This window comes from Papaver somniferum, chromosome 6, assembly GCF_003573695.1.
Source record: "Papaver somniferum cultivar HN1 chromosome 6, ASM357369v1, whole genome shotgun sequence".
NCBI lineage: Eukaryota > Viridiplantae > Streptophyta > Magnoliopsida > Ranunculales > Papaveraceae > Papaver > Papaver somniferum.
The window spans coordinates 1,046,317-1,060,247 of NC_039363.1; the positions used below are offsets into that span (position 1 = coordinate 1,046,317).

At 34.3% G+C, this 13,931-nt stretch overlaps 1 protein-coding gene across 1 annotated transcript; it reads left to right on the top strand.

Annotated features, from left to right (window-relative positions):
- Positions 1–820: 820 nt before the first annotated feature.
- LOC113286536 lies at positions 821–2,793 on the top strand. Its single transcript, XM_026535125.1, has 4 exons — positions 821–1,497; positions 1,539–1,626; positions 1,858–2,123; positions 2,343–2,793. The coding sequence occupies exons 1-4, from the start codon at positions 821–823 to the stop codon at positions 2,791–2,793; spliced, it is 1,482 nt and encodes a 493-aa protein (XP_026390910.1).
- The last annotated feature ends 11,138 nt before the right edge of the window (positions 2,794–13,931 follow it).

Sequence of the window (13,931 nt, forward strand, 5' to 3'; positions counted from 1 at the left end):
GGGGTCAATTTCTACAGGTAACATCTTTTCTCAGGAACATTCAGGTTCTAGGGTTTGCAGTTCTAAATTTTTTGGGGATGATTGGCTAGACGATAGGTATTGTGACAAGTTCCCATTATCTGCTCAACTTGAATCAATTATAGTAGAGAATTTATCAAGTGAGATTGTTAGATTTACTAGGAAGAGCTATTTTGATGAGAAGGAAGAGGGTGAAGTAGTATTAGTGCCAATTGAGGGGGATAATTGTTTTAATGGATTTTAACATCCTAAGTTATAACATTAGAGGGTTGGGGAGAGAAGGAAGGGATATAGCTATTAGTTCTTTAGTGAAACTTGAAAAGGCTGCTGTCATTTTTATTCAAGAAACAAAAATGGAGGTTATAACTGACTATACAGTAAGGAGTTTGTGAGGGTCAGGTGGGCATCGATGGACCGCAGTAAACTTAATTGGTGCGTCGGGGGGATGCTAACAGTTTGGAATGATGTTGTGTTTAAATGCGTTGAAACTTTTGCTCAAACTCATTGTATTTCCATCATAGGTACGAGAATTTGTGATGGTTTTGATTGTGTTGTTACAAGTGTGTATGGTCCAATGGGAGATGCGGACAGAATGTTAATTTGGTCGGAGCTTGATGAAGTGAGAGTGAAGTTGCCTGAATTACCTTGGTGTATAGGTGGTGATTTCAATGTTATAAGACTCCCGTCAGAAAAAAAATACTCCAAGTGATTCCGATGTGAATATGAGGCGGTTTGATTTTTTCTTACGAAGACACGAGCTTTGTGATTTACCGCTGAATGGAGGGTTGTATAGTGGACAAATATGCAGTCTAATCCTATTCTGTGCAAGCTGGATAGATTCGTGGCTAGTGGTGAATGGGAGGACAAATTCCCTTTGATGGCACAATGTCTTCTCACTAGGACAGTTTCCGATCACTCGCCTCTGTCTCTTAGAAGTGGTGGTATTGTATTTGGTCCGTTTCCGTTCAAGGTTGATACTTTCTGGTTTGAGCATCCGAGCTTCAAAGAAATGATGCTTTTTTGGTGGAATAGCATGGTTTTTGAAGGGTCGCCGAGTTTTATCTTTGCTAAGAAGTTGCAGATGTTAAAGGCGGTTCTAAAATGCTGGAGTAAAGAGGCTTTTGGTAACCTGGATAAGAAGGTGAGGGAATTAGAAATTCTGATTGATGTTTTGGACAAAAAAGAAGAAGCGGCAGCTCCTATTTCAGATGTAGAGTTTGTAGAGAGGGCGAGTCATCGTCGGGCATACAATGAAGTGTTGGTGCTGATTGCTAAGAGGTGGAAGTTAAGGGCTAAAGTTCGATGGCATGTGGACGGCGATAGAAACACAAAGATCTTTCACAAAGTGGCCAGTGGAAATAGAAGGAAAAATGCGATTTTCAAGTTAAAGATTGGCTCAAATGAGGTGGTTTGTCAGGATCTTATCAAGGAAGAGGTTATTGATTTCTATGAAAAGCTTTATTCTAAGGATCAGGTGGAGTATGTGAATTTGGATGAGCTTTCTTTTTTAAAAATTTCAGCGACAGAAAACATTTTGCTGGAAAGAGCAATTTCAGAAGAACAGATTCTTTCGACTATGAAATCTTTCAAGCTAAGCAAGTCCCCAGGGTCCGACGGGTTTCCCATTGAATTTTACTGAGCATCTTGGGAGGTGATAAAGGATAACTTCATGAAAGTGGTGGAGGAATTTAACGAGAAAGGGTTTGTTGATTGGCGCTTAAATTGCACATTTCTCTCCTTGATTCCTAAGAAGAATGATGCAGTTTAGTTGAAGGACTTTCGGCCTATTAGTTTGGTTAGTACCATCTATAATATTTTATCTAAAGTTCTTGCGAATAGATTAAAATCGGTGTTGCCAAATCTGAAATCCCAGTCCCAAGGAGCTTTTTTAGCCGAAAGACAGATTCTGGATGGGATTTTGATCGCAATGATCTAATTGATTCGAGAAAGAGAGAAGGAAAAGAAGGAATTGTTTGTAAACTGGATATGGAAAAAGCATATGATCATGTTCTTTGGGGGCAGTGGAGGCTGTTCTTAGGAAAATGGGGTTCGGGTGGAAATGGAGAAGATGGATACGGCATTGTATCTCTTCTTCAAGGTTCTCAGTAATTATTAATGGAGCAGCAAAAGGTTTTTTTAAGGCTTCTCGCGGGCTCCGACACGGAGATCCACTTTCGTCGTTCTTATTCTTATTAGTGGCTGAAGTGTTTAACAAGCTCATGATTAATACAAAAGCAAACGGTTTTCTCAAAGGTTTTTATGTTAAGGAAAACGGTATTGAAATCTCGCATCTTCAATTTGCTGACGATACAATTGTTTTTTAGATGCAAAGGCAGAAGAGGTTCGGAAACTCTTAAAGGTTTAGAGAGCTTTAAAGATATGACAAAGTTGAAAGTTAATCTGAGCAAGAGTTCCATGATGGGTATAGAGACACAACAAGATATCATTCAAAAGTGTGCTGGCTTAGCGAGGTGTGGGGTTGGCGAGTTTCCTTTTTCTTATCTAGGAATTCCTATTGGTGCTTCTACAAGATTGATTGGTGTATGGAATACAATAATTGAGAGAATGACAGTAAGACTTGCGCCATGGAAGAGAAGGTATCTCTCAAAAGCCAGAAGAGTAGAACTCATCAACAGTACTTTGATGTCTATCCCGTTGTATTATCTTTCTCTTTTTAAGATTGCGGTGTCAGTAGCAAAGAAGTTAGAAAGACTCATGCGGAATTTTTGGTGGGGTGACACTATTACTAAGAAGAGATTACATTGGAGGTCTTGAAAAAAGGTTTGTGTACCAAAGAGTGAGGGTGGCCTGGGTATAAGAAATTTGAAGACAACAAACGATGCTTTATTAACGAAATGGCTGTGGAGATATGGAGAGGAGAAGACTAGTTTATGGAGGAAACTTATATATGAGAAATTTGGCGGTGTTGAAGAGGTTTGGTTACCTAAGGATTCAAAGAGAACATACGGATTGGGGTTATGGCGTGGTATTCTTAATCAATCTATGCTCCTTAGAAAGGGATCAAAAATTTCAGTGGGACGAGGTAACAAAACGAATTTTTGGAATGATGTTTGGTGTCATGAAAAAACTCTTAAAGAACTATTTCCAAGATTGTGGAAAGTTAGTAGGAGGAAAGAAGCTTCGGTTAAAGACATGAACAAAAATAGCGGAAATGGGCAGTGTTGGAACATCGATCCTGGTGGAAGGCTTAAGGATCACGAAATTCAAGAGGCCGTGGAATTTTCGAGAATTTTAGAGAGTCAAGGAGAGCATGCTGCAGAAGATGACACACGGGAGTGGACTGCTAATCCAAAAGGTACATTTTCTGTTACTTCTTGCTATGCTTGGCTCATGCATAATCAAGAACAAGTTATACCTCCAAAATTTCCTTCTGATTATATTTGGAATAAGATAATTCCCCCTAAAATTAGCTTCTTGGTATGGGAGGCTGCAAATAGGGTTGCCCCTACTCTTTCCATGTTGTTAAGAAGGGGTATGACAGTGGTGAATAGGTGTACGTTTTACAATATTAGTGAGGAGTCAGTAGAACATTGGTTTCTTCATTGTTCTTTTGTTGGGCAGATTTGGGAATACTTTTTAGATCAGTTGGGTATTTGTTGGGTTCATCCCACGACAGTGATTGAATTCCTTTGGAAGTGGAAATTGAAGATTTCTACTAAACCTCTTATTTTCTTGAGGTATTGTTTACCTTTTGCGATATGGTGGTCGGTGTGGTTAGAAAGAAATGACATTTTAATAACGCACAAACAAGGAAGAAAAAGTTTAACTTCTCTTATTGTAGATATCAAGTTGTTGCTTTTTAGTTGGACTTTTAATGTTGATTCGTTTAAGCACATCAAATTTGATGATTTTGTTTTTGATTGGGTGAATTTGTTTAGAGAGTAGTCGGATATAAACTCTCTAGTCGCCTTTTTTTTGTGTATCTTCGGAGGGTGCTACCTTGGCTCTCTTTCTTTCTTTTTAATATATCCTTTTCCTTTTTCAAATTTTCTTTTTATTGAAGCCTATTATCGGGTTCAATGAATCCACTATTAGAAAGATACGAGGCATATTTCCACCTAGTGATGCTGATGCCACAATGGTATCATTTTTCTCTTCTCTAATAGTTGTTTAATTAACAGCAAAAATCTCTTTTAATATTTTTTCTAGTACTATTTCTATATAGTTGAAGCTCATGAATTGATCCAGATGACAATTTTTTCTAAATTATGTTTATTCCATCTCTTTTTCACCGTTTCCATTGGATAACAATTTGCTTATTTGTACTTGATTCATTCTTATTTGTACTTGACAATCTTGGAAAACTCCCAAGATGAAGACATATTTTATCGCCAAGACTGTGCGGTTGATTTCTGAATTTTCACATGAATTTCCTCATGATTTTGCAATGTTTTAAAAGGCAAGGTCTTTCCTTTTTTATATTGCTGATTTAGACAGTCCATATGTATTGTCAAGTGAATGTGATATATGGGTGTTATTCAAGAGATAGTATTGTGTATCACCCAATTTAGCATTTTGTGAAGTTTGTACTGGAATTGTTAGACTACTGAACCGCTACTCGTAGGCTGCTATTTCTTCAAAAGTATAAGCGTCAGAAGTAATAGGAGATGGTCATAATGGGAAAGAAGGTTGAGTCAAGTACAGATACAAGTTCTTGAGCCTGTCTTTCTTCCTCTGGAGAAAATTCTCTGTTAAGTTTCGTTACACAAATCTTGAGAAGGAGCAAGACATGTCTATGTTAAACCTATTTAAGTGCTTGGTCCAGATCTTGCCCTTGTAGAGGTGGTTTTCTTCGGTTCATGGTTAGTAATGCATAAAAGACTAATTGGTCATTATGGCCACTCTTTACAGGTAAAGAGAATCTGATTGCAAATTCTCCTGTTTCATTGTAACTTCAATTCTTTTCTCAGGAATACATGCAGTGGGCACCGAACACTATCATCAAGAGTTGGAAGTTCGTGGCCTTTAATCCAAACAAGTTAAGATCCAAACATTCTTGTGGGGTATAACTATTATATAGACAACATTCCATCAATTAAGATGGGATAATTTCTTCGAGTCCAAATTTGTGCACCCTTCAATACCGGGGTACACGTTTCTGCTGCTCCCATTGGCCCAAATAATTAGGCTGGTTTCCCGTATTTCCTTTTAATAATTTTATTTTATTTAAAATTACCTTTAAAAGAGGAGAAGTTAAATAGCTTCCCAAAAATAGTTAAGTCCATTAACACATCTTAATTCCCACGAAGAAGTAAACGAAAACGTCGATTTAATCTCTTCACCCTAACAAAAACATGTTCTGCAGGAGTTTTAGGAGCCGCAATCGTGATAATGTTTAATCTCAGAAAGATTCAGTAATGGAGGTATATCAACTAATTTTTATGAAGATTAAGAGGATGCAAACCGAAATTTGATTATGAACCTTTCTATGTATGACTGTAGTTTACTTGATTAGCAATAAAATCGGTGCATATGTTAACATTTTGAGCATTCTGGATGTGGATTTGCTTTACCAACTTTTGTAAGTTAGTATGAATTTGTAACACATGATATAGATTTCGCAAGAAGAGACCTAACAAGTAGCTGTTTTACAACAACTGTTACCACTTACTAGTTGCAATGCTCAACTCGGTGATATGTTAATGATTACATTACATTATGGAACTCAAATGAACCAACTATGCTTGCTAAGTTAACAATCCTCTTATATACAGGCTTTGAGTTTTTCTTGGAGAGCATCACAGAAACATCAACCAGATTTTCTATAGACAACAAGTCTCTTATAGTATGATTTACTTACAATGAAAAAGAGGATTTGAAAATGAAAATCCCACCCTTGGGTTTTTGTCTTACAATCTTACGGAGGTTTACTCGATAAATACATTTGTAGATTTATAGAGATTTAAAAAGAATCATGAAAATTAATAACTTCGCGAGAATTATCCAGAATTGAGCAAAGTTTTGGTGGAGTTATACAGAATTGTCTAATGTCGTGAAGACATTTGTAGAGTCGTTATAAAAATAAATTTTATATGGAAATATGCATGATAGACATAAATACAAAATTTGTTGTAACTTATTTATTATAGTAACTTCAGCTAAATTAAGGTAGATATAAATACAAAATTTATTGTAGATTATTTATTATGAGTAATTTCAACTAAATTAAAATAAATTATTATATATATAACATATTTCTTTTGATCAATATAATACAATAAAGTGTAATGATAAATTAATAGTAGAATAGGAAGTTCCCTTTAATATAGACCGGTATTAATATCCAAAAGGGGTAGGAGCTCTGTTGGTTTCTAGGCTCCCATTCAACTCATTGCAAGGCTTTTTTTTTAATGTTTTTTTTTTTAATAAAAGAGGTGTAATAGTTAAGTGAACAAAAAAAAAGTTTAAAAAAAACTAAAAATTTTAAAATAATTTTTATCGTACATTTGCACATAATAATTAAAATTAAAAAAATGTATAATCATATCATATGATTTATACTCATTAGGAGTTTTATAGATTGTGTATTTATAAAATAAAATAAAAGAGAATAAAAAAACATTTTTATAAAAGTTTTGGAAGTCTTCCAAAAAATCTTACATATTTTGCAAGACTTTTATCAAGGCAAATATATACACAAAAGTCATTCAAAGTCTTAAAAATAGGTAAGTATGCAAAATCTTTGAATTTTCAAGTTTACAACGAGTAACACAAACTTTATAAGACCTTTTGACAATCTACAACCAGTAACATAAAGTTTGAAAGAGATTTTAAAAGTAGACAACCAATAACACAATACTTTGTAAATCCATTAAACTCTTTGGAAATCAATAAAAATATTTATTGAGTAAATCCAAGTTAATTACACTCTGTTCAATACAATCTGAAAATTTTACCTACTTATTGCAATAACCATTTACCATTTCACAATCAATTTCGTATCAAAATTATCTTCTGATTCTTTGCTGCCATTAACATCCATGTCACACCTTCATTATTGTTCCACGACTCACTTGCCTGGATTAGTGAGGGTTATATGAATCCAAGTTTATCAAAGCAAACAGACACATAATCATCGAACATAATAAGAACTTCTTCCTCCATTATAGAATATTTAATTGTTTATATGAATCGTTGTTTTCTATGGGAAGAAAGAAAGAGAAAAAAATATTAAAGGTGTAAAGGATGATCCAAAAAATCTCCTATTTTAAGAAACCTATTATGGGGCTCCGAGATTATAGTTTTGAGGGCTTACAAAATGACAAAAAAACCGAATCATGAAATAGTAAATCCAAAACCCCTTAACCCAATAATTAATTAAGGTTAATGATTAGGTTTAACTAATTAAGTAAGATTAGTGATAAGATTAGACTAATCATTTGATTTGGGTTAATATTTGAAATCCAAATCACGTGATTTTTTTTTTTTTGAAAAATGTAATTAAAGTAAGGTTTCCCAACCGTATACAAAACCAGGGCAATTTAATAGGTTTTTTCAACCGTATACAAAACCAGGGCAATTTACGGTAGGGTTTTCCAACCGTAAATCAATCCTAAGGATTGGTTTCCCAACCGTATCCAAATCTGAAACTAATTTTTCAATCTTTAATTTGATCAAATCAAACCTATTTATCGATCAAAAGCATTAAAAAAATGATTGGGTTTGCGATTATTACCCAATTAAAATTATTATTGGTTGAGAATCGATGATTAATCGTCGTTGAAGTTAAAAAAAAATTGGCCATGGAGGAGAAGAAGAGAGGAAGAAGAAGAGACGGGTGGGTTTAGGTTTTTTTTTTCCTGATTGGCTAGTTTAGGTTTTGATTTTGATTTAATAAGATTTAGGTTTGATAATTATTTAGATTTTTAAAGGATATTTGTTTGATGACAAAATAGGTTTCCCCACATCCACACTTAGGATAGTTGAATCTATAGGAGCCCTCAAAACCAAATCCTTAAAGCCCATGTAATAGGTTTCTATTTTAAAGGTGATTTAGAATTTTACAACAGATTATATAAAAGGAAAACCAGAAACCAGCTGAGATATTTGGGCCAATGGGAGCGGCCGGAACGTGCACCCCGGTGTCGAAGGGGTGCACAAATTTGGACTCCTCAATTTCTTCATACACATAGCTATTAGTTTTTGTTCTTTGAGTAATATAATAGCTCTCTTGAGCTTTTCTTTGTTTACCACTGGTAGGCTTTCTTCATGAAATTCTTATAGTTTCCGAAAGAGGTAACAGCTAAGCAGAGCAAGCCAATACACAGGGGTCAGCATCACTGCTGCCACCTTGTCAATAGTTCTAAGTCTACCAATGTGGTATGAGGCTTCTGATAAAGAAAAACTGGAAAAAAAAATTATTATGGAAAGAACACAATCTCATGAGCTGAGTGTTAAAGTGTGTGATTCTTAATCGAACAATAAAATTGTGAGGGAACTTTAATCAAATGAAATGATCATATTATTTGTTTGATTCTGTAAATCATTTTACCCAGCATCATTTATAGAATTCGTCTGATAAATGAAAAATGAAGTTAGATTTGGATTATATATGTTTTTAATATCAAGAACAACCTTGAGATATTTGAGAAAACCGAAAAGGGATGAGTAAGAAGGAGATTTCCATAGTGTACTTAGATGGGTTGACTAGATCGAGATCTTCTCCTATTTTATTTAATTTGATGTCATTTATTTTTATATTTCATATTTTGTTGGTTCATGACATTACTGATTTAAAACAATTTAAACAATTTAAACAATTAGGGTTATATAAAAACTGATAAGGTTTATTTTGTTGTAGTTGTTAAATTTGTGAAGAACATTTTAAGTGTTTGCATAAGTTACTCAAACAAATTGTTGTATATTTTGTACTTCCAACAGCCATGGAATGTAACATGAACCAAAGAATGCCTGTTATACCATATCGTTGTCTTCCAGATCTTACATCTCCGATTTACTACAAATGATATGAACTGTGTTGGTGAACATCAATTTTTTTATCATAATTTACAGTGGTTGTGAATTTTCTTTCGTTGTTTTCAATTATAAAGCATATGAATTTGTTGTTTTTAGCCTCTATGTGCATTATCAACTAAACCTTGTTCAGGAAACAGAAGGCAAAATTCTAAGGAATAGTTGGTATTAACATCAATGGGCCTATCACCAGAACCAAGAAATAGAAGCAAGCCAATACACAGTCATTACTGTCACACCGTGTCAATGGTTCCGTTTTGTCATCATTAATGTGACAGTACTTCAACTGGGGCAGCCTGTTCCTCTATATAGTTCTAGGTTCCATTGTGATATGAGATTCCAGATAAAGAAGAAATAAAAAGATTTACATTGTTTTGGAGAACATAATCTCATGACCTGATAGAGCTGAAATGTGTGATTCATAATTAAACAACAAAATTATGAGGTTCTAGAGGTACTTACATCAGATGAGATGATCCCATACTATTTGTTGGATGATATAAATCATCTTAACCAGTGACCTGAGTTCAAAACTCTCCAGCATCAAATTATTTACCTCTATCAAACAAAATAATAAAAAATATATATAATAAAAAATATTAATAAATAAATCATCTTAACCAAATCTATTTATGTAATACATTTCAATTTAGGATGGTAAATGAATGTACTGACCCGAACCGTATTTGAGATATGGGAGAAAACTTAAAGGAATTGAGTACAAAGGAGACTGCTACGGGTTATGAAATTATGTGATGCTTGTGTGAAGTTTAGCTGTCAGACTCTATCTTCCTCAGATTTATATGAGAAAGATCTCTAGTTTCCTTTTATCTCATTTCATGAAAAAGATCTCTAATTTCATTGAATTTTATCTCATTCAGTTTAATGTTTAGATTTTTAAACTATGTTAGAAATGATTTTTAAGGAACTTATTATCATTTCTTTGGAATCTAAACGATTCGGAATCCGAGTCTAGAGAAATAATGTACGATATTTATGTAATCGTGTTTCATATAATGTGTAACAAACTAACTTGGTGATTTTGTTAAATAAATCACATTTTAAATGCTGGATAAGTTACCAAAATTACCCAAATAGTTGTATTTTTGAACGAGAAACTAATATTTGAAATTTCTATGTATTTAAATGTTTTTTCGCATATGTATTAGGCCAAACCTGATAATTTTGCTTGTTGAATAACAACCCACACCAAATAACCTACTTCACAAGATGTGCTTAAGGCTCAATCACATAAGACGATAAAATTAACTCAGAAAAACCTGTAGGAGAGGGGTTGTCTGCAAATGGAGACTAATGTGTCTACATATATGATCGCATTTTATCAGTTTATTTCGTCAAATTTATATAACTGCAATACTTATAAATTTTCATATGGCACAAAACCGCAAGAACTATAAATGACATAACTAAAGTTGTAGACTAGTAGTTAGTAACGGTAAACGTTCTCTCTTTTTTCTCCCTCTCTCCTGCGATTTCAGGCAAGAAAATCCATCTTTTTCGGTGAGCTCTTCTGCTCAGATCTACTCCCTCGTGGGGTGGATCTGAGCAGGACCCTGTTTCTTTTTCCGTTTGCTAGTTTCGTTTCATAGTTTAGCTAGGTTTTAATATCTTTTAGGGTTAGGTCAGTTTATCACCCTCCCTTGTCGGCGACAAGTTATATACGTTTTCATGGCGTTTCTGTCTGTGCTTTCATAGCACCTCTGGATGGCTTTCATGGCCATTTTTTGTTTGGTTTTCTGGCTTTCAAGTACATTTGCACCGACGTCCGGCGATCGGAATCTTCACTGCTCAGTTCAAGTTTTGAAGCAACTTACTCTTTTGGACCATATCTTTTTCTAGAAAAAGAAAATCATCAAAAATGGTTGACATTCGATCCAAAAACCATTTCTTCTCCAATCAAATCTGACCTCTTATCATACATGTTTTTAGTCATCCTTCAACATTTTGGCTCTTCTCTTGCTAGATTTGTTGATTTTGTACTGATTATGTATGGGATTTCTTTATGTTTTTTGAACTTTAATGTACTAGAGACCTTTGTAGGCTTTATTTGAATCATTAGTGGAAGCTTGCTGTTTTATCAAAAAAAAAAAAAAACCTAGTAGTTAGTAAGTGCAAGTCTTATGGTGGAATCCATCCATTTTCCATCTTCCACGCCATCTCAGCATTTGGAATAATGGATGGAAGCGCAAGTATAGTGGTGGAACAACAAAAACGCTAATCTTAATAGCGTTGAACGCTAATCAGAATAGCGCTTTTTTTCAGCCATTAGATTTTTAATGGTTTGTTTTAAACCTAAGGATAAAAAAAATGCTTTTCTCAATAGCGTTTTGTGTTATTCTGATTAGCGTTTTCCGTCTTTTAGTGCGCTATTCTGAATAGCGTTTTACGCTAATCTGATTAGCGCTACCATGAACTCCACGGGCCATCCCATGAAATCATGGAACACTGTTTGGATTTTTTGTGGAATACCCCAACTTGGAAGCCACTAGATTTGACATTCCTTGGTTTTTCCGCACTTGGAATGGTTTGGATTCCACCATTAGACTTGCTCTAAAAGACACATACAATACCAGTAGGCAGTAGCTGCAATGGGAAACAATCTGAACCAATAAAATCTCAGAAGGAATCTGACACAAAATGAAAACAACCCCCTAGGTAAAAAGAACGGTTGAAGCCTTCTTTTGTTTCCGGAGGTCGCAGGTTCAAATCCCAAAGGACTAGATCACAAAAAGAAAATAAAAAAATTAAAATAAAACCCCTTTGTTTAGCTCTAAAACTCAGTCTCTCTCTCACACTGAACTCTCCGTCACTTTCCTCCATGGAGTACAGAAGTGAAATTCTATTGACCCCAATTTCTCAATAACGATGGAATTGTTCTTCATTCTCAATTTCAATTGAAAATTCTGCTGATTCCTGCAAATTTCTAATCCTTTTGTTGTTTAATTTGTGGCTGTCCCTGGAGGATGCGTGAGTTAGGTCTATCCAGGGTTGGTGTTTTGACGACGGTAATTGCAGTTGAAATGGGATGGTCTCCGCCATTGCGTTCTTTGTGTCTCTCTGGAAAGGTATTCTTCTCTCTCTTTTGCGATGTAATTGGATTTTTTGGTAGATGATTAAGTTAAGTATTTTGTTTGTATACGGAGAAGTCATTCTCTTTACATTGGAGAAATTCTCAGTCCTTGTTGCCATTTAAGTAATTTTTGTCACTTCTTTCAAAGAAATTTTGATGGGTTTTTCATAATAGTACAAGCTTTAATCATTTTTCCCAGTCTGATTTTACCTTGAGCTTGGTTTTTCTCAAATGTATTTCAGATTTCTGATTCCAGTCATTGGATGAAAGGTACAAGTCTTTGCAGGCATATGGCATAATCTTAACTAGTGCCTGAGGAAGACCAAAAATCTGTTGTAGAGAAGCTTGCGAGATATGTTCTTAAATTCGATTCAATACTCCGAGGATGTTTTAATGTTTCATTAGGAACAAATAACAGAAGCAAGCCAATAGACAAGGTGAGAGTTATTGCTTTCACATTGTCAACAGTTCTAGATCTAGCACTGTGGTATGAGAATTCTGATAAAGAACAACTGAAAGATTGTTGATGGAGAGAACACAATCTCATGAGCTGAGTGTTAAAATGTGTGATTCTTAATTAGGCAGTAAAATCATGAGGTTTTGGAGGCAATAAAATCAAATGAAATGATCATACTATTTGTTAGATGTTGTAAATCATCTTACCCAACTCCAATTATAATATTTGTCCGATTTTCTCGACACTTCAGCTTATGTAGATTTAAGTAAAACACAAGGCAACTGAATATATTTTTGATATCAATAACAATCTTAAGATATCGGAGAAAAACTGATGAAAAGAGATGAGTAAGAAACATACTGTCATGAATCATTAAAGAGATTGCCAATATGGGCTGGTGAGGTGAGATTTAAGTCATGGTTTAGATAACAAATAATCATGGATTGAGTTGGGTAGTTGTCAATTTCGCAAGACCCAACCTGATCTAATTTTGAGATGGAAAAGATTCGTTTCCACTTGTTATTGCAAGAAAAATTTTAAATCAAGATGAGAAATTTTTTAATAAATACCAAGAGCAGTGAGTAAATTGTGACTTTTTATGACTTTTTCTTTTTACGATACACTGAGGTTTCTCTGACTAGATCCATGTTCTCATGTTACATCAAATATTATCTAATTTTATATTTTATATTTAGACTTCATATATTATGGTTTCACGACATTACTGATTTGAAACGGTGTAAACAATTGGGATTAGATGGAAAATGATATTGTTTATTTTGTTATAACTTGTTAAATTTGTGAAAGAATAATGTTGGCATAAGTTACTCAATCAAATTGTTGTAGATATTTGGACTTCCGACACCGGTGGAGTACAAGAACCCAAGAATGCCTAGCATACCATATCATTGTCTTCCCGATCTTACATCTCTGACATACTTTTAATTGTTTTAGTGAACATACCTTCTTTTTATTCATAATTTACAGTGTTTTTTAGTTTTCTTTCGTTATTTTGGATTATAAAACATACGCATATGTTGTGTTTAGCCTCTATGTGGATTATGAACTAAACCATGTCAGGAATATTCTAGGGAATAGTTGGTATCAACTGTGATGGGCCTTTGTCTCCATTTTGTTTATTTACTCACTTTGTAGTTCACATATGAATTATGATCCCTTTTACTGCCTCAAGCAAGCGATGTATTTTGTTTATGCTATGTCTGGAAACATATAAATATCCTTTGGCTATGTTCGAATTAATGAATGAAATTCTTTCCCATCTTTACTGCAGTAACTCGCATTTTCCTTCAAGTGCCTCAGTGTTAGCTGGAACAAATTTTTGCTTGATGGAAACAGGTATGATACCTTCAA

Excerpts from the sequence above, each read along its gene's own strand:
- LOC113286536 (XM_026535125.1), top strand. The coding sequence starts at position 821 with ATGCAGTCTAATCCTATTCTGTGCAAGCTGGATAGATTCGTGGCTAGT. Across the intron at positions 1,627-1,857 it reads AAGCTAAGCAAGTCCCCAGG|ATTAAAATCGGTGTTGCCAA; the intron begins GTCCGACGGGTT and ends TCTTGCGAATAG. Across the intron at positions 2,124-2,342 it reads TCTCTTCTTCAAGGTTCTCA|ATGCAAAGGCAGAAGAGGTT; the intron begins GTAATTATTAAT and ends ATTGTTTTTTAG.